Source organism: Ovis canadensis, chromosome 14 (genome assembly GCF_042477335.2).
Source record: "Ovis canadensis isolate MfBH-ARS-UI-01 breed Bighorn chromosome 14, ARS-UI_OviCan_v2, whole genome shotgun sequence".
Lineage (NCBI taxonomy): Eukaryota > Metazoa > Chordata > Mammalia > Artiodactyla > Bovidae > Ovis > Ovis canadensis.
Window position 1 is genome coordinate 62,119,240 of NC_091258.1, and position 27,334 is coordinate 62,146,573.

Genomic DNA, 27,334 nt, shown 5'->3' on the forward strand with positions numbered 1-27,334 from the left:
CACCGCGTTAGGCATCTGGACTAAATTACTTCTGGCTGATGCTGAGGCTGGAACTCCAATTCTTTGGCCACCTCATGCGAAGAGTTGACTCATTGGAAAAGACTCTGATGCTAGAAGGGATTGGGGGCAGGAGGAGAAGGGGACGACAGAGGATGAGATGGCTGGATGGCATCCCCGACTCGATGCACATGAGTTTGGGTGAATTCCGGGAGTTGGTGATGGATAGGGAGGCCTGGCATGCTGCGATTCATAGGGTCGCAAAAAGTCGGACACGACTGAGCGACTGAACTGAAATGAACTAAGAAAAGGCCGATCAGAGGGGAGTTAAAACACGCCCATTTGACCCTCTGAAAATGTCGGCTCCACGCCCTACTTTAAGAACTCTCTGCCACTCTCAATATGGCGTCCTGAAGTACGTCATCGGGGACGAGCCTCGGGAGTCTCGCGTTAGGCGGGCGGGGCGAAGGGGTAGATTCTCGCGAGAGAGCACGTCAATCCCAGTTAGGCGTCGTGTGAACAGCAGCTGGTAGCGAAGGCTAAAGAGTCGCTAGAGCGGTGAGCCAGTGGGTTGGAGGCCGGGGTTTCAGGCCAGGGGGTTGTTGGAGGCCAGGGAGGCGTAGAGACTGTATTAGGAGCTCAGGAGGTATGGCAGGTGGCGTGGGGGAGGGGGTTCTCTTTCGGGTTCACGGTTACCAGACAAGGCTGCCGGAAGTGCGTTTAGGGATTTTTCTTCCTGGAACCCTAGGGGAAACTGAGGCTCGGGGTGGGATTCCGAACTGGGGGTTGCGCTGAGGCCGCTGTCTTTCCCTGCGAGCAGAAGATGTCGGACAGCGAGGACAGCAACTTCTCCGAGGAGGAGGACAGCGAGCGCAGCAGTGACGGCGAGGAGGCCGAGGTCTGTGGCCGGGACGCTGGGGGAGATATGGGGCCTGGGGACAGGACCAAGGCACAACGGTTCCTATGGGAGCCTAGAGAGGATCAGGACGAGCTCTGGTCTCTGGGGACTTAGAGATTGTCGGGAGGTAGAGAGAGAGAAATAGGCAAGCCCAAGTCAAGCAGAAGCACAGGTGCTGGGCTTGGATATTCCAGGTACAATGAGATAGCAAGTGATGTTTTTGAAGGACTTGACTATAGTAAGAAATATTAGTTTTTATTTTTAGGTATGCTCAGTCATTGGAGAAATATACTTTTAGTGTTTACTACATGCTAGACACAATTCTTAACCCTTGGGCTAAACCAGTAAACAAAGCAGGTTTTTAAAAAAATCTTTCTTTGCTCTGGTGAAGGTAAACAAACATAGCTGATCAGTTAGTCATTTATTAAGCTAGAAGACACTGGAGAAACGTAGAGAAGAGAAGGGGACTAGGGAGTCCTGGTTGAACTTTCAGTAGGACCACGGTGCACCTGGGAGGGTGACGTTTGGTGGTGATGGAGTGAGTCATGTCGTATGCAGGAAGAGTGTTCCCATAAAGGGGAAGAGCAAGTGCAAAGTTGGGAGCATGTCTACGGTGTTCAGAAATTAACGAGTCCAGTTTGCCTGTATCAGAGCAGAGTAGCTGTAACAGGAGCCAGATCATGTCAGATCTTGAAGGCTGTGGTGAGGAATTTATCCTTAACCGAGTGAGGTGAAGCCATGTGAAGTTTTTGAGCAAAGGAGGCATATGATCTAGTATTTTGAAAAGATCACTGTGCTTTGGGTCTGTTGAATGTCAGTCTTTAGGAACCAAATACAGACATTTCCTGGGACATATCTGATTGTAGATATTCTTTTATTCTATTAGCCTCATTTATTTTTGATTTATTCATTTGTTGAACAAATGAATATTTGAGCACCTTCTGCTGTGTTCCAGAGACTTCCTAGGTGTTAGGGAGAGTGGAGCAAGGGAAATTTTTGCTTTCACAGAGTTTGCATTTAGTAGGCAATGATTAGACTGACAAAGAGATGATACTATGATTACAAAAATGCCAGTTTATTGTTAAAGTCAGTTGCAACACTTGTAAAAAGTTTTATGTAAAAATCAGGTGAGGTCCACAGCAGTTCTTTGCTCAAAAAGTGGCACCCCGCCCCCGCACCTTTTTTTTTCACTGTACATGGCTAAGTGAAACTTAGCCATACAACTAAGATGTATAGGATCTTAGTTCCCTGCCCACAGATCAAACCCGTGCCCCCTGCAGTGGAAGCTCGAAGTCTTAACCACTGGACCATAAGGGAAATCCTGACACCCACCTTTAAAACTGGGAATTTCTCTACTTCCCAGAGTATATTAATTGCCATTTGTCATCATGCAAATTTAAGAAAAGGAAAATTTCATAACCTGGGTTCTGGAAAACATCAGATGGATGGAGAGAGCCATAGGCTTCCCTTGAACTGCCACATTTTCTTACGTTTCCTGTTTGCCCACTTGCAGGCATTTGATTGTCAATCCTTGTCATGCTCTTTGAGGAGTCCTTAGCTTGCCAGAATAGGAATGGGGCAGATGGGAAGATGACAAGAAAGGCCGTTCCTTCAAGCTGTCTCACTGGGTCCTTGGTCCTCTGACTCATGGCCTCAAGACACTGAGCTTGTGGTTAACGCCGGGTGGTAATGAGACCAGGATCCCCAGTTCCTTTGCCTGGCTGAGGCAGTGTGGTTTGTACTGTGCAGGTCTCACTTCCTTAACACCACGTCGGGCTTTTTTTTCTCCACATCAGTCTTTTAACTCACCTGCTGGCTCACCTGCTCTCACCAGGAAAGGCAGGAGGCTTTCCTCACCTCCAGAGATAGGTCTGACTGGGCTTTATATTTTTATTTTAGTTGTGCTGGGTTTTCGTTGTGGCACAGGCTTTCTCTAGTTGTGGCTCGAGGGGGCTTCTCGTTGCAGAGCGTGGACTCTCTAGTTGTGGCACATAGGGTCCGGTGCATGCAGGCTCAGGAGTTGCTGCACTTGGGCTCAGTTGCTCCCTGGCATGTGGCATCTCGGTTCCCTGACCAGGATCAAACCTGCATGCCCTGCTTTGTGAGGCTGATTCGTTTTTGTGTTGGTTTTTTTTTTTTTTTTTTTTTTTTGAGGCTGATTCTTAACCATTGGACCACCAGGGAAGTTCCCTGGCTGGGCTTTATAGACAGCCAAGTGTTGACATGGTCCTTAAAGGACTGGCTCCTGTGAATACACAGGTGTGTGTGTGTGTGTGTGTGCTAAGTCTCTTCAGTCATGTCTGACTCAGTGACCCCATGGACTGTGTGTAGCCCACTAGGCTCCTCTGTCCTTCTCCAGGCAAGAATCCTAGAGAGGGTTGCCATGCCCTCCTCCAGGGAGTCTTCCTGACCCAGGGATCAAACCCAGGTCTCCTGCATTGCAGGCAGTTTCTATACTATCTGAGCCACCAGGGAAGCCCTAGATGGACAGCTAGAGATGGCAAATAATGAGCCACCGTTGAGGCAGTTATCTGGTTTATTATTCAGCGTAATTCCATCACCAGGGATTAAACCAGTACCCCTTGCAGTGGAAGCACAGAGTCTTAACCAGGGAAGTCCCTGAGTGATCATCTTATTCATCCATTCAGCAAGTGTTCTTTGAGTGAGTTCCTGTTATGTTAGGATCAGTCTCCCTCCCGAGCCCTGTGTTGAGGTTGAGATAGTTTATAAGCCGATGGTTACTCTAGGGCATGCTGAGGATGGGCTGTGTCAGAGCACGTTCAAGCCCTGAGGTAACAGAGACGATAGTGAGAACTGTCTCCTCAGAGAATGGGGAGCCAGGGTTAGCAAGAACACTGCTGGAACTGACCCAGGGCGATGATGCAGAGTTCCTGGAAATCAGGCTGTGGTCCTGATTTGAGTTAAAATAAGGGATATTATGGGCTAGTCAGAATTCTGTTTTGAACAAATACAATTGACCCTTGAACAAATGGGTTTGGATTGCTTGGGTCCAATTATATGTGGTCTTTTTTTTCAATAGTATATTATACCCCAGGTCCAAAATGGGTTAAATCCCGAGATTTATAATGGTGGATACTGAGAAACCCTGTAGTTGGAGGGTTGCCAATAAGTTATGTGTATATTTTTGACTGCATAGAGGGTCAGAGTCCCAACCCCCATGTTATCTGAGGGTCAGCTGTATTTTTAAAGCCGTCTTCTGTTCCCAGCCCTGGGCTGGGTGGTGTTGAGGACCTAAGAGTGTCTGAGCTATCTTGGGCCTTTCACTCAGGGAGCTAGCTCACATGGTCAGGGCTGTGATGGTGGAAGCCCAGAGGATTGTGAGCCTAGAGAATGTGCCTGACTCTCCCTGGTGGGGAGAGGGCAAGCATCACTTCCTGAAAGAGTATTTTGATAGAAGTATGAGTGAGAGGCAGAGGAAGATGGCTTTTTATGCTGAGGACGGATGGTGGACAGTGCTAGGAGAGCGTGCTGTAAGAGCCTCCGTGGGTTTGGACCCAGCGTTTAGGAGGCTCCAGGCCGCCTGGGGAGGTGGCACAGAGGGAGGGGCGGTGGGCCCAATGTGCACTTGCACACCAGGCAGCTGGGCCTTCGCCTGAGGGCAGTGGGGAGCCCTGGCTGTTTTAAGCAAGGGACTAAATGATCAGATTCATGTTTTAGATCATAGTTTCCCAAGACTGTAGATGCTTTCCAGGTGGGGAGTAATGAGAAGTGCTTTTAGGTGGAATAAAAATAAGACCTGAAACCACATTGAATCATTTAGTAAGACAGTTAATTTCCTTTTTATTTGCATATCTTATCTTTAACTGGGTCATGGGGAAAGTTTCACTTTAGTGCTACTGTGTCTTGAACACCTTTCTGAAATTTGCTAGTCTCTGTGTTTGGCAGGGAGAACAGGCTTTAGGCTTAGCCTGCAGGAGGCAACAGGCAAGTTCCAATCATGTTGGAACTTAGTTAACATTGTTTTCCTTTTAATTTTATGGTTACTTTCTATTTATAACAAGTGAAGTGAAAGTTGCTCAGTCCTGTCTACTCTTTACAACCCCATGGATAGTCCATGGAATTCTCTAGGCCAGAATACTGGAGTGGGTAGCCGTTTCCTTTCTCCAGGGGATCTTCCCTACCCAGGGGTCGAACGCAGGTCTCCCACATTGCAGGTGGATTCTTTACCAGCTAAGCCACAAGGGAAGCCCTGTTTATAACAAGCTAACATTTAGTTTTAACTTCTGAAATGTTTAAAAGCAAAAGAAGTGCCTCTTCAGTAAAATTTCCAGTGAATTTAAAGAAAAATACCAGATTGGTTGTTCTGATTTGGAGATGGTGAGAAGTCATGAAGTTAATGAGGGAAAGGTTAATGTTTGGGGACACTGTTTGGTATGAATCATGTCTCTTTGTGATTTGTATGAAAAGAGGGGATTGGAGGTCAAGAGACAGGAAAGGAGGCTGGGGCAAAGATTCAACTTTAGAGGGCAGTGTTCTGGCACAGGCTAGGGGGCTCTGGGAAGGGAAAGGGATAGATTGAAGAGATAATGTTCAGAAAGTAGAAAGATCAAGAGTTTGGTGCCTAGTGGGAGCTAGAGGAGGCTAGCATGGGTCTAGGGAAAGACCCTGAGGCCAGTTCGTGACATGGTGGATGTGAAGGGCTCAGAGGACATCAGGGGAAGGTATCCAGGAGGCTGTTGGCACATGAGGGTGTCTAGTTCTGGGAGAAGAGTTGGGGACTGGAGACAGATGGGGTTGTCATCTACAGAGACAGGAAGTGAGATCGTGGAAGATAAAAGGGCCAGAGAGAGGAGTACATAGAGGGAGAAGGAAAGTGGGCCTTTGGCTGAACCCTGGTGATTGACACCAGCATGTGAGGGGTGAGCCCAGTAAGGGGAACCTGCAGAGGAGCAGGTGGAGAGGTTAGAGAAAAACCAGCAGTGATGCGGCAGATGCCAAGGGTAGAGCGGTTCCCTAGGGAGAGAGAAGTCGGTGGGGTGAGAAGTCTTACGGGTAAGGACCAGAGTCTGTCCACAGAAACAGCTGTGGAAGGTGATCCGTGACCTTGGCAAGCAGTGCAGACTGGAAGCAGCTCTGGGCGTCATTGGCACAGTGACACGCCCGCGGGAGTGGATGAGATGGCCTGGGGGAGTCGTCGTATAGAGAAGGACAGGGACCGCGGGTCAGGCCTAAAGGAGAGAGTGCTCAGAGGCCTGGCAGAGGCTAGCCAGGAGGTCTAGGGGAGGGGGAGCCCAGGTCGGCTCCCAGAGGCTGATTGGGTGGATGGTGGTGCCGTCACTGAGATAGGATGGCTACTAGGGAGGCCCGGCCAGGGTGGAAGAGCGTGTTCACAGAGCAGAGGGGGCGGTGATCAGCCAGGCAGAGCTGAGGTCAGATTTAGGGATGGAGAGCATGGTGTCTGAATTTGGGGGGTTCAGAACACTGGTTCCCCAACCCCCCCACCCTGCAGGTAGAGGAGGAGCGGCGGAGTGCAGCGGGCAGTGAGAAGGAGGAAGAGCCCGAGGAGGAAGAGGAGGAGGAAGAGGAGGAAGAGTATGATGAGGAAGAGGAGGAGGAAGATGACGACCGGCCCCCCAAGAAACCGCGCCATGGCGGCTTCATTCTGGATGAGGCTGGTATGTGACAGGGCCGGCGGGTGCTGAGCAGACGCTGGACTTCCACCTTCGGTTCTGTTTCTCCAGGGTATTACACTTGTTAAACTTTTCCCTTCGGTAAATGTCAGACACTCACCGGTAGGACCGTATACGGTGCCCTGTGTGCTACCAGTAGTGAACAGCTCAGCGCTGCACTTGCTTTGTGTATTCCTCCTCACTCCCACCCACCACCAGAAGGTGTTGAAGCAGATCTCAAATACATAATTTTACCCCCAAATATTCCTTTGAATAACCTGTAAGATAGAGCCTTTTAAAACACAGAATTAAAATACCGTTGTCATGTTTTTAAAAACTGGCGATATGCCGTGCTAGTCCTGAAAAGCTCAGGTGACGCAGAAGTAGGCAGCTGGACAGGGCACCAGGGGCAGACAGATCCTGGCCTGGCTCTGCTCTTTCCTCAGGGGCCCTGGGCAAGTGGCTGCCTGTCTCGCTCAGCCTCTTTACTGTTCTGTGCAAGGCAGCAGGCAGATCTGCCTACTTCAGCAGGAATATTTTCAGGGATTTGGGGGATCAAGCGTGTAAAGCACATCAAGTTGGTGGCAACCCAAAATGTAATGGCCAGCCTGCAGTAAGCCCTCAGAAAACAGGGTGGTTATTTATTCACGTTGTGTGGGCCCACATCATATCTGCTGTTCTGTAACTGCTTTTCTGTTCAGCGATTGTGGAGGTATATGTAATGTACATAGCTTAAGTTAAATGAGTTAGGTTAAATGAATTAAGTTAAATGTAAGGAAAGTTTTCTGAACATTTGGCAGGTCCTCAATAAATTTTAACTGTTAGCATCATCATCATAGAAATATGTCTTTTCTGATGGCTGCTTAGTGTTCCATTCTAAACTGTGCTTTATGGAACCAGTCTCTTAGTGGACGTTGAAATTGTGTATAATTTTCAGGAGTAAGCAGCATTACCATGAATATCTTCATATATATTTAAACACATATATGCAAGTTATTGTCTGGGCTAGGGGTTCTTAATCTTTTTTTTGTGCTGTGGCCCCTTTTAGAGTCTGCTGAAGCCTATGGAAGTGTGAATCCCCAACCCTTCTCAGAATCATGTTGTGAAATGCATAAAAAAAAGTACATAGAATTCCAAAGGAAACAATTATGGTGAAATACGGTATCTGAATATTAGAAGAACACTGTAACGTGGATTTCTTTGGTGACCTAATGGCTAAGAGTCTGCACTTGCGCTGCAGGGAGTGTGGGCTCAGTCCCTAATTGGGGAGGTTCTGTATGCTGTGCAGTGCAGCCGAAAAGGAGAACACTGTGATGTATGTGCTGCTTTTTTTTTTGGCATATTGAAAAAGCAAGGTTTAATGGAGGATCTGTTAAGAATCTAATTTTGAAGTAGCAATGACTGTGAGTAATATTTTGAGGTATCTGTAGTTATACTATGCTATGAAAGTGCCAGACTTCACTGCTTGACATGCTGTGGTTTGTTGCCGTTGTTCACGATTGATGTAAATACTTAGAGATTAGTGAAAATGAAGGTGCAGTTTTTTTCATCTAACATAGACCATGCAGATTTTCTACATGGTAAATCCCTAAGTCAAACTGCTGGACAAAGGGGATACATATTTTTTTAAAGCTTTTTGATACCTTTGGCCAAACATAAGCTCCCAGAAAGGCCATACTACTTGATACGCCCACCACCATCTGTGCAAGCGATGCTTGTCCCTGTGCTTGTTGCCTATGCCCAGGCAAAGGGGAGTGACTTGGAACGCCACCCCTCATTTTCTTGGGACCCTCTTACCAGAGAGGAAACCAGGGAACAGAAGGGCAGGAGATGCCCTGGGTATTCCTGGTTCTCAGAGAGCTTCAGGCCTTTTCTCAAAGGCTGAGTGGGAGGGAGTCCTTGCTTAGAGAAAAGGTCTTAGCAGATGGACTCAGATCAAGAGAGTGGATAACACGCCATCTGACACAGATGGTGGTCACTAGGGACACCCACTTAGTGGTGGTGGGACTGTCACTGGGTACTGCCTGTGGGAAAGCTCTGTGGCAGTGCCCATTAACATTCCCCATGCAGGGACCCTTAGAAGGAGCAATTCCCTCTGAGGAATTCACCCCCAGGTACATGAAGATATGAGAACAGACGCTTGTTGCGGTCTGGTGTGCAGTTGCAAATGTTCGGTGACTTCAGTGTGCACTCTTGATTAGGGCCTGGTATAATGAACTCCGGGCTTCCCTGGTGGTTCAGCAGTAAAGAATCTGCCTGCAACGCAGGAGCCGCGAGTTTGATCCCTGGGTCAGGAAGATCCGCTGGAGAAGGAAAGGGCAGTCCACTCCAGTATTCTTGCCTGGGAAATCCCATGGACAGAGGAGCATGGCAGGATACAGTTTATGGGGTTGCAAAAGAATCGGACATGACTTACCAACTAAACAGCAACAGCATGATGAGCTACAGGGCCGATAATCAGGTAGCGCGTGAGGCGTGTGCCGCTGTGGAAGAGCTCCAAGCCGTCTTATTGCTTAAAGAAAGAGGGTGAGACAGAACAACGGGCTAGAAAATTGTGTGGAGGGAAAGTAGTAGTCGGGGGGGGGGAGGTTTATAGGCATTTTTTATGTGTGGCCAGATTATCTCTAGAACAGAAACTGGTCACACGGTTGCATCTGGGAAGGGGACTGAAAGGGCTTAGAAATGGGAGGGAGACTCACCGAACACTTACCTCTTCTGTACACTTTGGAATTTTTTGTCATGTTAAGTTTTTGGTGTAGTGTCTGATACATACAAAAGAATACATGTAATGAAGAGGTTAGGTGCATGGACCCTGGAGCCAGATTGCTTCTCAGGTACCAGTTGAGAGCCTTTGGACAAGTTAGATGACCTCTCTGTGTCTCGGATCTCTCACTGTGAAACTAGAAAGATGGTGATACCTCCCTTAGGGTGGCCAGGAAGATTCAGTGAGTAATCTAGCAAGTACTCAGAGGAGGGGCAGGGCACTTGGTACCCTAACATTAAGTGTTGGCTATTAGAAATGTAAGAGAATAATAAAACCAACAAACCATGAATCCTGTCTTAAAAAAAAAAAAAGCTATGTACCAGTCTTCCCTTAATAGTTAGGAGGGAACTCTTTTGCTTGCTTATTTGGATCTTGTTTTTAAAATGGATCTGTGGGTGGTGGGAGGGAGGGATAACTTTTAGAATCAGGTGGATCCACACATGAGACTGTCCCTGGGGCTTAAAGCACCTCTGAGGCCTTGGGCAGGAACCTTGCCTGTCCAAGCCTCAGTGTCCTGATCTGGAAGCTGGGGGTCCATGATACCCACTGCCTGGAGGAGATATCTTCTGGGAGCTGGTGCGATGAGGTCACCTTTGCCCTGGCTGCACTGCTGACCACTCGGCATTTCCATTTCAGATGTGGATGATGAATACGAGGATGAGGACCAGTGGGAGGATGGAGCAGAGGACATCCTGGAGAAAGGTGAGGGGGGCCCCACCTCCCGGAGACCGCCGGGGGTGTGGCTGAGAGGGTCTTGAGAGCCCACCCACCCCCGCACTGTCCTGCCCCTCACCCTCCTCACCTTGCTTCTTTCTGTCTTTGCCAGAGAGACCAGCTCTGCACCCTTTTCCTTTTAGGCCCATGAGCTGGGGGGTTGGGGGCTGTGGGGAGAGGACTCTGGGATCCCAGGGCCCCAGTGAATCCCTTCTGGGGGTTGGGGGGGCAGGCTGTACCCCAAGCTACCCCCCACTTCTTGGGCCAGTGCCACCCCTCCCCTGTTATTTTCCGTTCTGTGCGCCTCATACATTTCGGCTTCTCCCCCAACCACCCAGTGCCTGGCCTTTACTTTTGATTTTCAACCTTCTTGTGTCCTTCCCTCCCCCTGTCCCCCACCCATTGGTTGATTTCGCTGCTATAATTTGGCTCATACTTTGTCTGCCCTCGCCCACCACCACCACCACCACCACCACCACCACCACCACCACCACCACCTCTTCCTCCAAGTAGAAGAGATCGAAGGTAAGAGCTTGAAAGTGTGATTCCCCACCCTCCTCCCATGTCCTGACATCTCCTCCTTCCTGCCCGTGGCACCCTCCCTCACCCCTGGCCCCTGTCCAGCCCTGGGGGCTCTGACTCATGCAGGGTCCCCAGGCAGGGGGTTCTGGGGCCAGATTTGGCCTGGGAAAGTATGTGTGTGTTTATGTGTGAGTGTTGTGGGGTGCAGGGGTGAGGGACTGGGTGAGTGGCATGGGGTAGAGTTCAGGGTGTGCTTAGACAGTGGTTGTGAGTGGCTAGGGCCAACTGGGTGTCCCCAGCTCCTGGGCCCCACCCCCAAGGAGGACACTGGGAGCAGGATGCTGAGGGGCTGAGGGTTGGGGGTTTCCTCAGTGAGGTGTCTCCTGCCCCAGGACCCAACTCTGACCCCCAGTCCCCCACCGCTTTCTCCTGGCCCCCGCTCTTCATCTCCCCTTACTCACCCTGTCTGCCCATTTCTTTGCAGCCTCCAACATCGACAATGTTGTCCTGGATGAAGACCGGTCTGGGGCTCGCCGCCTGCAAAACCTCTGGAGGTGAGCTGAGATGGGGAAGGGTGAGGCCGGCTTCCATGGGGAGATCTGGGGGCAGGTCAGCCCACCCTCCTCTCCTCAACCTTCCATTGTCGTTCACTTTCTCTCACACACCCCAGGGACCAGCGCGAAGAAGAACTGGGCGAGTATTACATGAAGAAATATGCCAAGTCATCTGTGGGAGAGACGTAAGGGCGTGTGCTGGGCTGGGGTGGGCCTGGGAGCATGTGGTCCCTTAGGAGGGTTGGGGTCTGACAGACGCCCTTCCTGCCTGACTGCCCCTCTCTCTCCAGGGTGTATGGAGGGTCTGATGAGCTCTCGGATGACATCACCCAGCAGCAGCTGCTCCCAGGAGTCAAGTAAGAGGGTGGGACAGGAGGGCTTAGGTGGGAATTTTTATGGGGTGGTGTGCCCACATGGCTCACTCCCTGAAGTGAATCAGGCCACAGAGTTGCACAGACGGAGTGGTGGCTGGTGGGGAAAGAAGGGAATGGCAAGTTGGTGCTTTTCTCTCCTTCTTCTGCCTGCTCAGTTGGTGCTTTTCTCTCTCCCTCCTCTGCCTGCGGATGGCAGGATGGAGAAGGGAGAGGATGTGGAGGGAGAGGAAGAGGGGTGGGTTCGGTGGTGTGTATGTTTCCCATGAGGAGACAGATTTACTAAAGGGCTTCTTTTTCCTCTCCTGTCAGGGACCCCAATCTGTGGACTGTCAAATGTAAGGTGTGTGCCCTGGCCTCACGGCCTGAGGGAGGCAGAGGAATGGCGAAGCGGCCTTGTCAGGGGAGCTCGCCTTGACCTGTCAGTCTCTTGGTCCTTCTTCCTCTGCCTCTGCCTCCTCTCCTTCCCCCGCCCTCTTCACCCCCTCCCCTCTCCCTCACTAAGTGTCTCCTCCCAGGTTTGCTTGCCGTCTGTGCCTCTTGCTCTCTGACCCCTCCTTCTCTCTTGTTCTTCTCTCTCTCCTGTTTTATTTATTTTTTTCTTGTTTTGACTGCACTGTGTAGTTTGTGCAGTTCAACCAGGGATCAAACCCAGGCCCCCGGCACTGAGAGCACTGAGTCCTTTCTAACCACTGGACAGCCAGGAAAATTCCTGCTGTCTTACTTTATCTTTTGCCCAATGACACTGTCTGTCTGTATTTTTTTAATTGAGGTGTAATTGACTTACAATATTATGTAAATTTCAAGTGTACAGCATAGTGATTTGCAATTTTTAAAGATAACTGCATTCGTAGTTATTATAAAATATTGGCTTTGTCCCTTGTGCTGTGCAGTGTATCCTTATAGCTTTATTTTATTTTATACATAGTAGTTTGTAGCTCTTAATCCCATACCCCTATCCTGCCCTCCCCGGCTCTGTCTTCCTTGCTGCTCTCTCCTGCCCACTTTCCTATGTCCTGTTCCCCATCTTGTTGTCTCTCTCAAGCCTGCCTTTATTCTTCCAGATTGGGGAGGAACGGGCCACAGCCATTTCCTTGATGCGCAAGTTCATTGCCTACCAGTTCACAGACACGGTGAGTCGGATAGGCAGGCAGCCTCGGGGTGAGAGATGGCTAAAGCCCAGAGTGAGAGACAGAACAGGGTCAGGGGTACCAGGCACCCCAGATGAGCTGCACTGCCTGTTAAAGTGAGCTGCTTCAGCTAGAAAGTGATCCCTTTCTGGGTTGAAGGTGCTTTTGTGCCTGTCGAGGTGCTGTTTTCATTTTCTCTGCATTTCTGGCAGGGTTCCCCAGCCCCTGCACCCCTCTGAAAGTCAGCCATCTCTCTTCCTGAGCCTTTTCTGCCTGAGGGTGAGTTCTTCCTGTTCACCAACCCCGGTGGGCAGCTGTCACCCTCTTGCTGTTTGGTTGGGAGTCCTAGCCTAGGGCAGTGTGGCCAAGTGCATCACAGAACAGGCCTGTCAGGAGAATTCCTTCCTTCTCTTTCAGTGTTATCAAAGTCCACTGAGCCGCTCCTCTGGGCTGCTCCCCGCGCTCAGCGATGCCGAGGGTGCAGCAGTGGCCGTGCCAGCGCTGGTCCCGGCCCTGTCAGGGCTCGCTTACATGCAGCACGCGAGACATGAAGTAATGCTGACTGCGTGCAGGGCAGCAGATGCTGCAGGAAGGGCACAGATCTATCTTTAGACTGTTGAGTTTTGAATCCTGCCCCTGTGGCTTCCTCACTCTATGACCTTGATCGAGCCACTTCCCCTCTCTGTGCCCCTTGTTTTCACCTCAGCATCTTTAGAATTAAGTTATCTTTGAACATGTCCAACTCTAAGTCAGGGCTTGTTCTACAGCACGTGTTCAGTTGTTTTCAGAGGCGTAATTGTTAGTTTTGGAACCAAGGCCTGCTGACTGGTAACTTTCTCGCTGAATGTAATTTGTATTAGACCGAGGGCATTGCTTTCACCTGTCGGAGCAGTGGGTGTGTGTCAGTGGGGCCAGTGGACAGTTGCAGGACGTGCAGATCGTGATTCTAAATGTGCTCAGACTTCTGCTTTGTGCCCTAGGCAAGATTCTAGTAACCTCATTTGACACAGGACTCAAATGGTACATGTATATCATAAAAGCCAAAATCTCTCCATACCCGAGTCCCATTTTCCAGAAGTAATTATTGTTGGTCTGTGTTCCTTGGCTTCATAGGTGGCTCAGTGGTAAAGAATCCGCTTGCCAGTGCAGGAGCCACAGGAGATGCCAGTTTGATCTCTGGGTTGGGAAGATCCCCTGGAGGAGGAAATGCAACCCACTCCAGTATTCTTGAGGAGAAAATCCCATGGACAGAGGAGTCTAGCGGGCCACAGTCCATGGGGTTGCAGAATCGGACGTGACTGAGGAACTGAACGCACAATCTCGTGTCTTTCCAGACCATCTTCCCTGCATACTGGAAAATGTGCTGCTTGTTAAGTCGCTTCAGTTGTGTGACTCTTCGTGACCCCATGGACTGTAGCCCGCCAGGCTCCTCTGTCCCTGGGATTCTCCAGGCAAGAGTACTGGAGTGGGGTGCCATGCCCTCCCCCAGGGGCTCTTCCCGGCCCAGGGATTGGACCCAAGTCTCTTATGTCTCCTGCATTGGCAGGCAGATTCTTTACCACTGGCATCACCTGGGGAGCCCCATGTTGAGTATGTGTATTGTCAAAACCAGGAAAACATGGAATGAAAACTTGAATTTCTATGTTTACATGATTATTAAAATATCTAATACCTAATAGGTATTTAAAAAAATAAAATGGTATTATATATATATCATTCTGCAGAGAGCCTTTTCTCAGCACCATGATTTATCATCTTTCTATGCCCAGGAAATACAAAGTTGTTTCCATTTTTTGCTATTAGGAACAATACTGAAACAATCTACTTGCTTTTTAAAAAATTGAAATGTAATTCACATACGATATGAACATATATTGCTGGATTTGATGGTCTGTTTCATTAAAGGTTTTTGCATCTGTGTTTATAGGGGATTTAGTCTGTAGTTTTCTTATGTTGTCTGTGTTAGGTTTTGGTATCAGGGGAATAATGGATTCATAGGACTGATTGGGAATGTCCCCCTTCTATTTTTTGGAGGCTTTTGTGAAGGAGTGGGGGTAATTTTTAGATGTTGGATAAATTTCACCAGTGAAGCCATCTAATCCTGGGCTTTGGGTGAGTTGGTGGGTGTGCGTGTGTGTTTTTTGATTATTAGTTCAAAATCGTTACCGTGTATAGGTCTATTAAGATTTTCTATTTCTTTTTGAGTCAGTTGTAGTTTTATGTTTTTCTACAAAAAAGAAATACTCATTTCATTTAGGTTTTCTAATTTGTTAGCATGCAGTTATTCATAGTATGCTTTAAAATTCTCGAAGTTTGGTTGGTAGTAGTGTCCTTTCTTTCATTCCTGATTTTGGTAATTTGAGTTTTTTCTCTTTTTTTCCTTGGTCAGTCTGGCTAAAGATTGGTCCAATTTATTGATCTTTTCAAGCAACCACCTTCCCTATTGTTTTTCTAACCTCTGTTTCACTTATTTCCAGTCTGATCTTTATTGTTTCTTCCTTCTACTTGCTTTGGGATTAATTTCCTCTTTCTTTTCTATTTTCTTAAGGTGGAAATTTAGGTTATTGATTTGAACAGATTTTTAAGTTGGTGTTTGCAGGTGTAAATTAAACCTCTGAGCACGCTTTTTTTCTATGATAATAACTGCAGTGCATATCCTTGTGATGGGGTCATTGCACAACGTGTTTCTATGGGATAAATCCCTGGGAGAGAGCTTGCTGAGGTGGCAGTCGTTTCTGGTACTAGCAGTCATGTCTCACTGTCTCTGCCCACCGGCTTGGCCCTCCAGCCCCTGCAGATCAAATCAGTAGTGGCACCGGAGCATGTGAAGGGTTACATCTACGTGGAGGCCTACAAGCAGACCCACGTGAAGCAGGCCATCGAGGGTGTGGGCAACCTGCGGCTTGGATACTGGAACCAGCAGATGGTGCCCATCAAGGAGATGACGGATGTGCTTAAAGTGGTGAAGGAGGTGGCCAACCTGAAACCCAAATCCTGGGTCCGCCTCAAGCGGGGCATCTACAAGGATGACATCGCTCAGGTGCCTGGGGCTGGGATGGGGCAGCTGAGGAGGCCAGGGCGCTCTGTTCTATCCTCCGTTCTCTATGCTTTATCCTTTCCAGCCCTCTAATTTAGTCAGAGAGCAGAACCCACTCAGGTCAGGTGAAGCAGAGTCTGGACTTTGTTGCGAACACACAGGAAATGGAGGACCATCTTCTGTGGGTGTTCGATGAATGTTAGGTAATGATCTGAAGATGGTGAGGAAGTGAGCCATGTGAGGTTCTCGGGAAAGAGGTGTGGCAGAAAGCAGCATGTGAGCCAGGATGGGCGAAGCAGAGTGAGCGAGGATGAGAGTGGCAGGAGATGAGCTCAGGGAGGCAATGGGGGCCTGTAGCCCATCCAAGAACTTTGCCTTTTACTGGAGTAAGATGGGAGGCTCCAAGGGAAGCTTGGATTTTAATAGGATTACTCTGCTGACTACATGGAGATCAGACCACTGATTCTCAAGCAGGGGTACCCCCAGGGGACCTTTTACATAGAATGGAGACATTTCTGGTGGTTTTAACTGGGAAATGAGTTGATTCTAACATTCAGTGGGTAGAAGTCAGGGATGCTGCCAACATCTGACAAGGCCTGGGACAACCCCGCACAACAAAGGATCACCTGGCTAAGGAAACCCTGCAATAAACAGGATGGGGCCACAGGAGCAGGGAAATCCGTGAGGAGACTGCTGTCTGGGTTGCAGGTGATGGTGGACAGGACCGAGGTTGCAGTAGTAGAGGGGGGAGAAGAGGTCAGAATTGTTGAAGGCAGAGCTGACAGGTTTGCTTCCAGGTTGGATGTGGGTGTAAAAGAAAGATAGGAGTGAAGAGTGCCTCCCACATTGTGTGCCTGAGCAGAAGGAGGAATGGCGGGGACCTGTGGGGAGAGGAGCAGATTTGGAGGCAATCAGGAGGTTAGCTGCAGTTATGCTGGGTTTGACGGATCTTTTAGACATCCAGGTGGAGCTGTCGTCAGTGGGTACTTAATTTCAGGCTGGAGGGAAGACAGTCTAGAGAATGAATCTGGAGGAGTTGTCAGCAGTTTCGTTTCCTCTCATCATGCTCTGTCCCTGGCCCTTCCTGGCATCTCCTCACCCTCCCTGTGTCTGGAGCTGGGGAGGGAACGCTGGGGCCTTGCTGACCTCCCAACCGGACTTCTCAGGTGGATTATGTGGAGCCAAGTCAAAACACCATCTCCCTGAAGATGATCCCACGCATCGACTACGACCGCATCAAGGCCCGCATGAGCTTGGTACTGTGGGGATGTGCTGCTGGGAGCGGGGAGGGCGTGCTTGATCCCTGCTGGTGGCCAAGTCCTCGTCCCGCATGCTTCCCATCCATGCCTCTTTTCCTACACAGAAAGACTGGTTTGCCAAAAGGAAGAAGTTTAAGCGGCCCCCACAGAGGCTGTTTGATGCAGAAAAGATCAGGTGAGTGTCCTTGGGCTGGGCCGGGTGCCCAGATCTGTGGTGTAGGATGTCCCTTTGCAGATTCTCCTGTAGAGCTGGGCTCCCAGAGCCGTCGAGGGTTTAGCTTATGAGTGGTTAACTTGGCATTGTAGCCTTAGCCAAGCTATTTAACATACCTGTGCCTCAGAGTTTCCTCTGCTGCAAAGATCAGTAAGAGTAACCCTCGCTTCCTAGGATTGCACTGAGACTCAAAAGAATTAATATGTGTGTGTGCCCAAAATAGCACTTGGTACCTAGTCAGTGTGAGGAATGGTGTCACTTATTGAAATGAGATTTGTCGACACATCAGGCCTTATAGTCTCTTTCCTGATCTCCTAATGCCTGGACACCTCAGATGGGGTGCAGAGCCCCTTCTGCTCAGGACGTCTCTGTCCCTCTCCCCCTCCCCAGCTGAGTGGACCTCTGGAGCACCCCAGGGTTTCCATCATCCCAGGGCTTCTGGGGGCTCCAGCAGGGAGGGTAGGTGAGGAGGATGAAGCAACAAAAGCAGCCAGTGACACTTGCCCTCTGGTCCTGCTCTGGAACACATCGTAAATGTGAACAGACAGTTTTTTCATTCTGATAAAGGCTGGATTGTAGAATGAGCCTGTTGATCTGCTAGGCTGGGCTAATACCTCTAGGCCAGGCCAGATTAATACTTCACATGCCTGAATTGGACTCATTTACAGCACTGGTCTCCCCCCAACTGGAAATCCCCTTATTGAGAACAAACCAGAGTGACCTTTCCCTGCCCCGCAGCCGTCAGTCTGACGTAGTGCCCAGACCTGCCCAGCTGAGCACACTCGAACCCCTCTCCCTAGATGCACCGTGTGCATGAGAAGATGATGGGCGGGAGGAACCCAACCTGCTCTGCACACTCCCATTTTTGAGAAGTGGACAGGCTTTCCCTCCCCACTCTAGCAGCATGGGGCAGGATCTGAGGGTCCCCCTGCCCGCATGACCCATGTGGGTCACTGCACACGCAGGCCAGGAGAGTTAGGGCACAGGCTCGGGAGTCCTAACCCCTGCATTTGAACCTTGCCTCTTAGACTCATAGGCTTGGCCACCTTGACCATATCGTGTACCCTCCCTGAGCCTCATTCTCTCACTTCCCTGGAAAGTGAGGGTCCTATTACTGATGCCATGGGCTTTGGAGAGGAGTCAGTGAGGTCAGGTGTGTGTGATTATAAACTGTTAGCGTGGTCTGATACTTTGTCTAGCTCGTACTCAACGAGTGAATGCCTGCCGTGTGCCAGGCACTATTGTAGGGTAAATAGTGAATAAAAGATGCTAAGTTCATGCCCTTCTGGAACTGCCATTCTAGGGAGATGGATCAAACAGGAGCTCATCAGAGGGTGTTAATGAGCCATCATTAAAAATAAAGCAGGGAAGGGGGCGGCAGAGTGCAGAGGGGCGGGAGCAATGTACCCTGCCATCGAGGCAGGGCCTTCGGGCTTTGTGAGAGGTCACTTCCACCCAGAGCGGGTGTTTGGGATGGGATGGCTCAGACATCCCCTGTCCACTTCCCCCTTTGCTAGCAGAGGAGACTGAGGCCCAACAAGCCTCTTAACACCCTCTTCTCTCCCCCACAAAATTCCAGATCCCTGGGGGGTGACGTTGCCTCTGACGGTGACTTCCTCATCTTCGAGGGGAACCGTTACAGCCGGAAGGGCTTTCTGTTCAAGAGTTTTGCCATGTCTGCTGTGGTAAGAGTCCCAGAGGGAGTCGTGCCAAGGGTGGTAGGGAGTGGGAAGGCCCAGCTTTCTCCCTCCTGCAGTTCAGGCCCCAGAGCAGTGGGTTATCTGGGTTTGTCCCAGGTAATCCTCAAAGGAGTATCCCTAGGAGAATAACCTCACCATCTTTCCAGCCCGTTAAGCTGGGCTGTGCCTCTGACCTTCATCTGCTTCCTTCTCTTCCTCTTGTTTTGGGGCTCAGATCACAGAGGGTGTGAAGCCCACACTGTCTGAGCTGGAGAAGTTTGAGGACCAGCCAGAGGGCATCGACCTGGAGGTGGTGACTGAAAGCACAGGTATGAGGTCACGGTCGGTAACCCAGTCCAAGGAGAGGGCGGCCCATGGTGAGCAGCCCCCAGGTTAGCCCTGTGTCTGCCCCGCAGGGAAGGAGCGGGAGCACAACTTCCAGCCCGGGGACAACGTGGAGGTGTGCGAGGGCGAGCTTATCAACCTTCAGGGCAAGATCCTCAGCGTGGACGGCAACAAGATCACCATCATGCCCAAGCACGAGGACCTCAAGGTGGGGGCCGCACCACTCGTGTGTACCTGCTGGGTTGAGAGCATGATGAGACCATGGAGGATTCTTGAGGTCACTGGTTTTAGTTTGCTTGGGGGTGGGTGCGTCTGACACTTGTCCAGGCCCAGTGGTGTGTGTCTAGGGTGAGGCTGTCTCCAGGTGGGTCTGAGGAGGTCTCTGTAGTCTGGTGTCATCTGTCTTGGGGATGGCCCATCTCTATGCAGGGTTAAGGCTTGTCCAGGCTGATATCCTGGGTTTCTGGGGCAGGCTGAGGGTGGTCTCCAGTTGGGGGCGTGAGCCTGGTGTGGGTTGTGGCCTGAACTTTCTGGGAATACGAGTGGAATCTGAAGGCGGGTGGGCACGTGGTCTGTGGTGACTTCCCTAACCTGCTCGCTGTCCTCACCCCCATCCCCAGGACATGCTGGAGTTCCCGGCCCAGGAACTTCGCAAGTACTTCAAGATGGGGGACCATGTGAAGGTGATCGCTGGTCGGTTTGAGGGCGACACAGGCCTCATCGTGCGGGTGGAAGAGAACTTTGTCATCCTCTTCTCTGACCTCACCATGCACGAGGTAGCTGGTGGGGGGCTGGGAGCGGGGTGGATGTACACGGAGCCACATGGACCCTGCTTCACCCACTCCCATCTCCTACAGCTGAAGGTGCTCCCCCGGGACCTGCAGCTCTGTTCAGAGACGGCATCAGGTGTGGATGTCGGGGGCCAGCACGAATGGGGGGAGCTGGTGCAGCTGGACCCCCAGACCGTGGGTGTCATCGTGCGACTGGAGCGGGAGACCTTCCAGGTGTGTGTGCTGCACGCAGGGGTCTCCTCTCCCTCCAGCTCTTCATCCTGGGAGGTGGCGGAGCAAGGTGGCCGAGAACCCAGACTGCTCCGGGTGCAGACCTGGCTCTGTCGTGCGGGGCCCGCTGTGTAACATCGGTCGGGCAAGTGCTTGTCAGTTAGCCCCTCTGTGCCTCAGTATCACACCTTGTGAAAAGGAAGTAGCAGCGGCATATGCTTCACTGGCTGTGACTGAACCCTGAAGTCAGATACGTACCTGGGCACTGGGTGCTGGGCTTCAGGGCTGGGTGCTGCTAGTGTCTTCCTCCCTTTCACTGAGGATGCGGCAGCCAAAGAGTATGAATGCTTCGGACCCCAGACTCTGGGTTCTCATCTCAGCTCTTTTACGTTCTGCTGTGTGACCCTGAGCTAGTAACTTGCCCTCCCTGGGCCTGAGATTTTCCCTCTAAAATGGGAGCTGTGACAGCACCCACCTCAGAGGGAAATTTGAGGCCTCAGTGGAATCTTGTGTGAAGTTTAGTACCCATCTGGCACAGAGTGATGGATAGACATTAACTAATATGTTAACGTTTGTTCCTCTGCTCATCTCAGGTCCCTGATGCTTAGTCAGAATGGAGTCTCCTTCTAGAGGGTGTTTTGGAATGACGGGGACATTTTTGGGTGACCCGGTGCCCAGGGGGTGGTTCCTAACATCGCCTGCCCCAGAGTCAGGGAGTCTAGACATCCTGCAGAGCTTGGGACAGTCTCCCATAGGAAGAACCATCCCACTGCAGGGAAGCCCTGCCCCACATGACGCCTTTCCACTCTCAGCCACTCGGTATCCCCTCCCGTCCCTCCATAGGTGCTGAACATGTATGGGAAGGTGGTGACTGTCAGGCACCAGGCTGTGACCCGGAAGAAAGACAACCGCTTTGCCGTGGCCCTGGACTCAGAACAGAATAATATCCACGTGAAAGACATTGTCAAGGTCATTGACGGCCCCCACTCGGTGAGTATAAGCTTTGTCCCATCTGTTACAGCTGAGAGATTTGGGGTAGGGCGTGGCCACAAGCTGACTGTCCTTCCCCCGTCCAGGGCCGGGAAGGCGAGATTCGCCATCTCTTCCGCAGCTTCGCCTTCCTGCACTGCAAGAAACTGGTGGAGAATGGTGGCATGTTTGTCTGCAAGACCCGCCACCTGGTGCTGGCAGGAGGCTCGAAGGTGAGGCGGGCATGGTGGCACCCTGTCTGCTGGCCACCTGGCTCAGCTGTCTGGTCTTCCCTGGCCTCAGGAGTGACACAAATGGGCTTGATGTCCGTTTGGACAGGAGGGCAGATGTCAGTGTCAGGTCCTTGGCAAATTGTGGGAAAAAAAAGGGTTTTGAGATTCTGATCTGTTTACCAGATCATTTATTCATTCAGTTTTATGGAGCACCTGTTAGGTGTTTGATGCTGGAGCTGCGGCAGTGAGCAGTACAAAAAACCCATCTCCTAGTGCTGCTCCTCTGGAGATGAGCAGATAAATAAACACATGTGTAGCACAACTTGGGCTGATGGTGAAGTATAAACCGAGATGAGAGAGAGCGTATGGGGGTTGCTGCTTTAGAGAGGACGCTAAGGACAGACTCACCTCCTTGAGGAGGTGGCATTTAAGCCAGAGACTTGAAGGAAGGGTCAGGGCACCCCATGAATGTCTCGGGACAGCACAGTTCCTGAGGTGGGATTTGTAGGAAGTTGTGCAGAACTAGGTATCCAAAAGGAAATCAGATGTGGAATCTGGGGAGCTGGGATCAGGAGATGGTCTCCTCAGGGCCCTGCAGATGGAATGCGGAATCCCCATGGCTTGCAGTTTGTATGTCACTGGGGGTTTAAATTCCTGACCACCACATGGTAGTCCCACTCCTTGCCTCTTGATTGACAGGCCCACAGTGGCATAGGGGTGGCAGTTTTCCTAAAGGGAATTGAGCCATTGTGACCAGAAGGAGGGAGGGATGGCTGCTGGGCAGGTTCAAACAACAGACGTGGGATGTGTGGGGCCTGGGAACCTGTCACTCAGGCCCTGGCTGCCAGTTCACTTCTTGTCTCTCCCCCTAGCCTCGCGATGTGACCAACTTCACAGTAGGAGGCTTTGCCCCTATGAGCCCCCGGATCAGCAGCCCTATGCACCCCAGTGCTGGAGGTGAGGGGGATCTGGGGTGTGGATATGTCTGGGGGCTGGAGGAGGGATGTTGTTCAGCCTGCACTCACTATCTGCTCTGGGCCAGCCTGCAGATGGTAAGACTCACAGCCCAGGGGAGACCCGACCCCCAACCCCCTGCCAACAGTGACAGCCCAGGGTGGTCAGGGCTGTGAAGGGAAAGCCCTGGGCTCTGGTGGGGGGGCCCGCAGAGGAGGCTCCTAACCCAGAGGTTGGGGGCAGTCAGGCGAAGAGGGGGCTGGAAGGGACCCTGGCTATGGGCACAGCATGTGGGGGGGTGAACCAGGGACTAGTGACATTCTTCCTTCCCAGGTCAGCGCGGTGGCTTTGGCAGCCCAGGTGGCGGCAGTGGTGGCATGAGCAGGGGCCGAGGGCGGAGAGACAATGAGCTCATCGGCCAGACTGTGCGCATCTCCCAGGGGCCCTACAAAGGTGATCTGCAGGGCTGTGTGGAGGCCCGGGGAGGGCCGTGGGGAGGAGAGCCCGCTTGCTGACCTCCTGCCTCCCCACCAGGCTACATTGGTGTGGTGAAGGACGCCACAGAGTCCACTGCCCGCGTGGAGCTGCACTCCACCTGCCAGACCATCTCAGTGGACCGCCAGCGCCTCACCACCGTGTACGGGCCAGGGCCGGGCTGGGAAGAAGGCTGTTGGGCGGTGGGAGGGCCCTGCTCACCCTACTTGTTCTCTGTGTCTACAGGGGCTCACGGCGCCCAGGCGGCATGGCCTCAACCTACGGGCGGACACCCATGTATGGCTCCCAGACGCCCATGTACGGCTCTGGCTCCCGCACACCCATGTACGGCTCTCAGACGCCCCTCCAGGATGGTGAGCGCTCCCAGCAGACAGGGATGGGGGTGATGTGGAGGGGTCTAGAGACAGGACAGAACTGACGGACACATCTCTCTCCCGTTCCAGGCAGCCGCACCCCACATTATGGCTCTCAGACGCCCTTGCATGACGGCAGCCGCACTCCTGCCCAGAGTGGGGCCTGGGACCCAAACAACCCCAATACACCATCACGGTGAGCTGGGGCCGGAGCAAGGTTCCCTGAGTGTGTGTGCCCGTGTGCGTGCCTGTGTGCATGAGTGGTTCCACTGGGTGTCTATGGAATGGTCAGGTCTGTGTGACCTACCCTGAGTCCTCTGCTCCCAGCCCCAGGCTGGTTATGTGAAGGAGGGTAGGCCTTGCTGGGGCTGGAGCCAAAGTCATTTCCCCAGCTCCCATCAGAGTAGTGAGTTGGGATTAAGACGTGGGCCTGGAGACAGAGTGTGTGACCGTCGTTACGTGGCTGGTTGCATGAGCTTGGATGGGCAACCTCATCTCTGTTTCCCAAGTGTGCCCACCTGTGAAAAGAGGCCTCTGGATGGGCTGTCTGTGAGGATGAGGTTGCCTTGGTTTTGCCTGGTGTTCCGTGCTGTCCTGGAGGCATTCGCTACATCGCTGTGACCACCATAGTCATTCTCAACAGACCTCTCTCCCCAACAGGGCTGAGGAAGAATATGAGTATGCCTTTGATGATGAGCCTACCCCATCCCCACAGGCCTACGGGGGCACCCCCAACCCCCAAACACCTGGCTACCCAGACCCCTCGTCCCCGCAGGTCAACCCACAGTACAACCCACAGACTCCAGGGACACCAGCCATGTGAGTCCATTGGGGCTAGCCCTTATCAGCTGCTGCCAAAACCTTCTCGCTGCCAAAGCCTCCTCGCTGCCATCACCTCCTTCTCTCCTAATATTTATTTGGTGCATTGGGTCTGCATTGCATCATGCGGGATCTTTCATTGCAGCATGTGAACTAGTTGTCGCCTGTGGGATCTAGTTCCCTGACCAGGGATTGAACCCAGGCCCCCTGCATTGCAAGGCGGATTCTTAACCACTGGACCACCAGGGAAGTCTCTTCTCTTCCCTTCTAATGCCCCCAACTAGTACCGCTTCGCTCCTTGTCTCTGCAGGTACAACACAGACCAGTTCTCCCCCTATGCCGCCCCCTCTCCGCAAGGCTCCTACCAGCCCAGCCCCAGCCCTCAGAGCTACCACCAGGTGGCGCCAAGTCCAGCAGGCTACCAGAATACCCACTCCCCAGCCAGCTACCACCCCACACCCTCGCCAATGGCATATCAGGTACTGGTCAACTGACACGCCCTTGAGTGTGCTGGGCTAAGATGGGCCTTGGGCCTGTAGGGACACCCAGGCCAAATGACCTGTTCCCAGCAACCGCATCCCCTTTTCCCTACAGGCCAGCCCCAGCCCAAGCCCTGTTGGCTACAGTCCGATGACACCTGGAGCTCCTTCCCCAGGTGGCTACAACCCGCACACGCCGGGCTCAGGCATTGAACAGAACTCCAGCGACTGGGTGACCACTGACATCCAGGTGAAGGTGCGGGACACCTACCTGGATACACAGGTGGTGGGGCAGACGGGTGTCATCCGCAGTGTCACGGTAAGTAAGGCCCCAGCTGGAGGGTGGGCAGGCATCCTCTCCTTTGGGGTCCCCAGTCTCTCTGGTACTGGTTTGTCCTGGTTTTCATTGTTGTTGTTTGTTTATTTTTCTTACTATCTATCCACATCTTCCAGTAGCTGTTTATAGCTCGAGACATAGATGTGGAAAGGTTTGGCATGCAAAACTTCACAAGGCAGGGAGTTCTGCCTTTTATGCTCATGGCCCCCATCAGCCTGGGAGATCTAGTGACTGGCACCCAGGAGTATGGTTACTTTTTGACAGTTCAGTAACTAGAACTGAGTGCTCCTCTGTGCCAGGCTTTGGCTTAGCACCAGACCCCCGTGCCCCATGGGCGCCCCTGCTCCAGTTTTGCCGACCCTTCATTCTCCCTAGTCACTGACTTCTCTTCAGCCTCAGGGCCTTTGCTCGTTACTTTCCTTTGTCTAGGACTCGCTGCCCTCCGTTCTTTGTCTAGTTAACTCCTACTCATCCTTCAGAGCAACACCTGGGCTGTCTTAGGTCTCTTTCTTTCGGGTTCATGTAATTCTTTTTCATGTTATCTACCTGCTGCCTAAAAACTTAAAGTTTACTCATATGGGATTCTTTGATCACCAGGTCTGTATTTTCTTCCTAAATAGCCCCAGTTTCTCGATGCAAGATTGACACTTTGTTGGCCTTTCAGTACATATTAATTGAATTAATTAAACAAACACTAGAGATGAAGACAGCTCCAGCCTGCCCTCACAGATCTCACATTCCCAATGGGGAGACAGACATGTCCCCAGATAGCCTGATGGCCCGAGCTGGGATATGGGAAGCACAGAAGGAAAGGGGAGCTATGTGAACCCTGGGGAGGCACCTTACCCAACTTTATAAGTGTTCAAGGAGGGCTTCTGGGAGAAGGTTAATGTCTGTGTCGAGACCTGAAGAATGAATAGGAGAAAGCCAAGGGAAATGGCCGGGGAGGGGGTGAGGGCGCTGAAGCTAGGGGGCATGTGCAGAAGCCTGCAGGAGAGGAAAAGCCTGGCACACGTGGGGAGTTGAAGTTTATGCACTGTGGCTGGAACTTAAAGAGTCAAGGGGGAAGTGAGTCATGAGGCCAGAGGGGAGGCTGCAGCAGGTTACATGCCAGCCTGGAGAACTTGGATTGTGTCCTGAGGACACTGGTGGGTGGGCATCTCAGCAGGGATGGGATCAGATGTGTCGCTGGGAATTAATTCACTTATTGCTGTGTCATAGATGGATCAGGTGTGGTGAGATGGGATCAGGGGCTGGGAGCCCAGGGGGAGGTCAGGTTGCACTACTGGGCTGTGGGAAGGAGGGAGGTGGGAGAGAGCCTAATTTAGCCTCAGGAGCCTAAATGGACAGGCCGGGGACCTTGGGGCCATCCTTGAGACAGGGGCCCAGGAGAAGGAGCAAGTGTCAGGGAGAAGCTGAGGCCAGTGTGGGACACGAGTGAAGGGCCTGAGCAGCAGTCTCCCTTTTGCCCTAAGTTAGCTTCATGCAGATGCTTCTCTTGCTGGTCTGATCACCCTGCCCCGCCATCCCCTCTACACCACAGACCTCAGGCCTTGGAACCAGGCCCAGCCTTCCCCTTTCCTGCCCCTATGTCACCTTGGGAAAGTGACTGCTTAGAGTGAGTCCTGATCCTGTGTCCCTTGAGGGCAGGGGAGTATCAGTCCTGTGTTGGGAGCTGACCAGGCTGTCCCCACCCCCAGGGAGGCATGTGCTCTGTGTACCTGAAGGACAGCGAGAAGGTTGTCAGCATCTCCAGTGAACACCTGGAGCCAATCACCCCCACCAAGAACAACAAGGTAAGGGAGAGCAAGGGGACGCTGGGGCGTCGGGCTGCTGCCGTGGCCCCTGACCCCGTGTGTTGTCCCCCTGCAGGTGAAGGTGATCCTGGGTGAGGATCGGGAAGCCACAGGTGTCCTGCTGAGTATTGATGGCGAGGATGGCATTGTCCGCATGGACCTTGACGAACAGCTCAAGATCCTCAACCTCCGCTTCCTGGGGAAGCTCCTGGAGGCCTAAGGCAGGCAGAGTGGACTTTGGCAGATAATCTGGCAGATGGAGAGCATCCCTCTTTCCTTCCCTGGTCCTTGGCTCTGCCTTGGGATCCAGGGCCGGGAGTAGGTCTAGCCTGGTGGTTCAGGATTTCTTTTATTTTCCTTTCTGCGTTCCTTTCTCCCTCCCTGATATTCATGGGAATCAGAGTAGAGTCTGGGGGAGGGTCCCCACCTTCTTATTCCCCACCTTCCCCAGCTTGCTTTTGTGTTACGGTCTTTCAATAAAAAACTGTTTCGTCAAAAGTCCTGTCTGTTTGTGTTCTGGTTTGTAAGTGGAGTCACTTGCAGAGCCCACTTAATACCTTGCTGTGGGGTCTTCAGCAGATAATGGTCCTACTTAAGCCTCATGTTATTCAATGGAGTTTGAGTAAACTCCGGGAGTTGGTGATGGACAGGGAGGCCTGGCGTGCTGCAGTCCATGGGGTCGCAGAGTGGAACACGACTGAGCGACTGAACTGAACTCAGCTCAACTCAAACCCTCATCTAGAAAGTGATACTCCTGCCCCAGAGACTACTGAATGTATGAGAA

At 51.8% G+C, this 27,334-nt stretch overlaps 1 protein-coding gene across 5 annotated transcripts; it reads left to right on the top strand.

The window, feature by feature from the left end:
* Positions 1 to 459: 459 nt before the first annotated feature.
* On the top strand, positions 460 to 27,048 carry SUPT5H (SPT5 homolog, DSIF elongation factor subunit). Of its 5 annotated transcripts, none has more exons than XM_069549068.1 (30): positions 468 to 555; positions 818 to 895; positions 6,366 to 6,531; positions 9,926 to 9,991; positions 10,514 to 10,528; positions 11,010 to 11,079; positions 11,196 to 11,264; positions 11,370 to 11,435; positions 11,763 to 11,793; positions 12,515 to 12,583; positions 15,369 to 15,620; positions 16,784 to 16,873; positions 16,981 to 17,051; positions 18,670 to 18,775; positions 19,005 to 19,098; positions 19,186 to 19,322; positions 19,735 to 19,890; positions 19,972 to 20,118; positions 20,959 to 21,105; positions 21,192 to 21,317; positions 22,190 to 22,274; positions 22,605 to 22,724; positions 22,806 to 22,908; positions 22,992 to 23,119; positions 23,210 to 23,315; positions 23,780 to 23,938; positions 24,249 to 24,417; positions 24,533 to 24,736; positions 26,455 to 26,550; positions 26,627 to 27,048. In XM_069549068.1, the coding sequence occupies exons 2-30, from the start codon at positions 821 to 823 to the stop codon at positions 26,768 to 26,770; spliced, it is 3,267 nt and encodes a 1,088-aa protein (XP_069405169.1). In that variant the 5' UTR covers positions 468 to 555; positions 818 to 820; the 3' UTR covers positions 26,771 to 27,048. The 5 variants fall into 5 exon arrangements, with proteins under 5 accessions (XP_069405172.1, XP_069405169.1, XP_069405171.1 ...); XM_069549070.1 differs by having other exon boundaries at positions 10,517 to 10,528; XM_069549069.1 differs by having other exon boundaries at positions 547 to 643.
* Positions 27,049 to 27,334: the final 286 nt, after the last annotated feature.

What these genes read in the sequence shown, in the direction of transcription:
- SUPT5H (XM_069549068.1), top strand. Translation starts at nt 821, where the DNA reads ATGTCGGACAGCGAGGACAGCAACTTCTCCGAGGAGGAGGACAGCGAG. An exon ending in TGTGGACTGTCAAATGTAAG is followed by an intron (nt 11,794 to 12,514) that starts GTGTGTGCCCTG and finishes TTATTCTTCCAG; the next exon opens with ATTGGGGAGGAACGGGCCAC. An exon ending in TATGCACCCCAGTGCTGGAG is followed by an intron (nt 22,275 to 22,604) that starts GTGAGGGGGATC and finishes CTTCCTTCCCAG; the next exon opens with GTCAGCGCGGTGGCTTTGGC.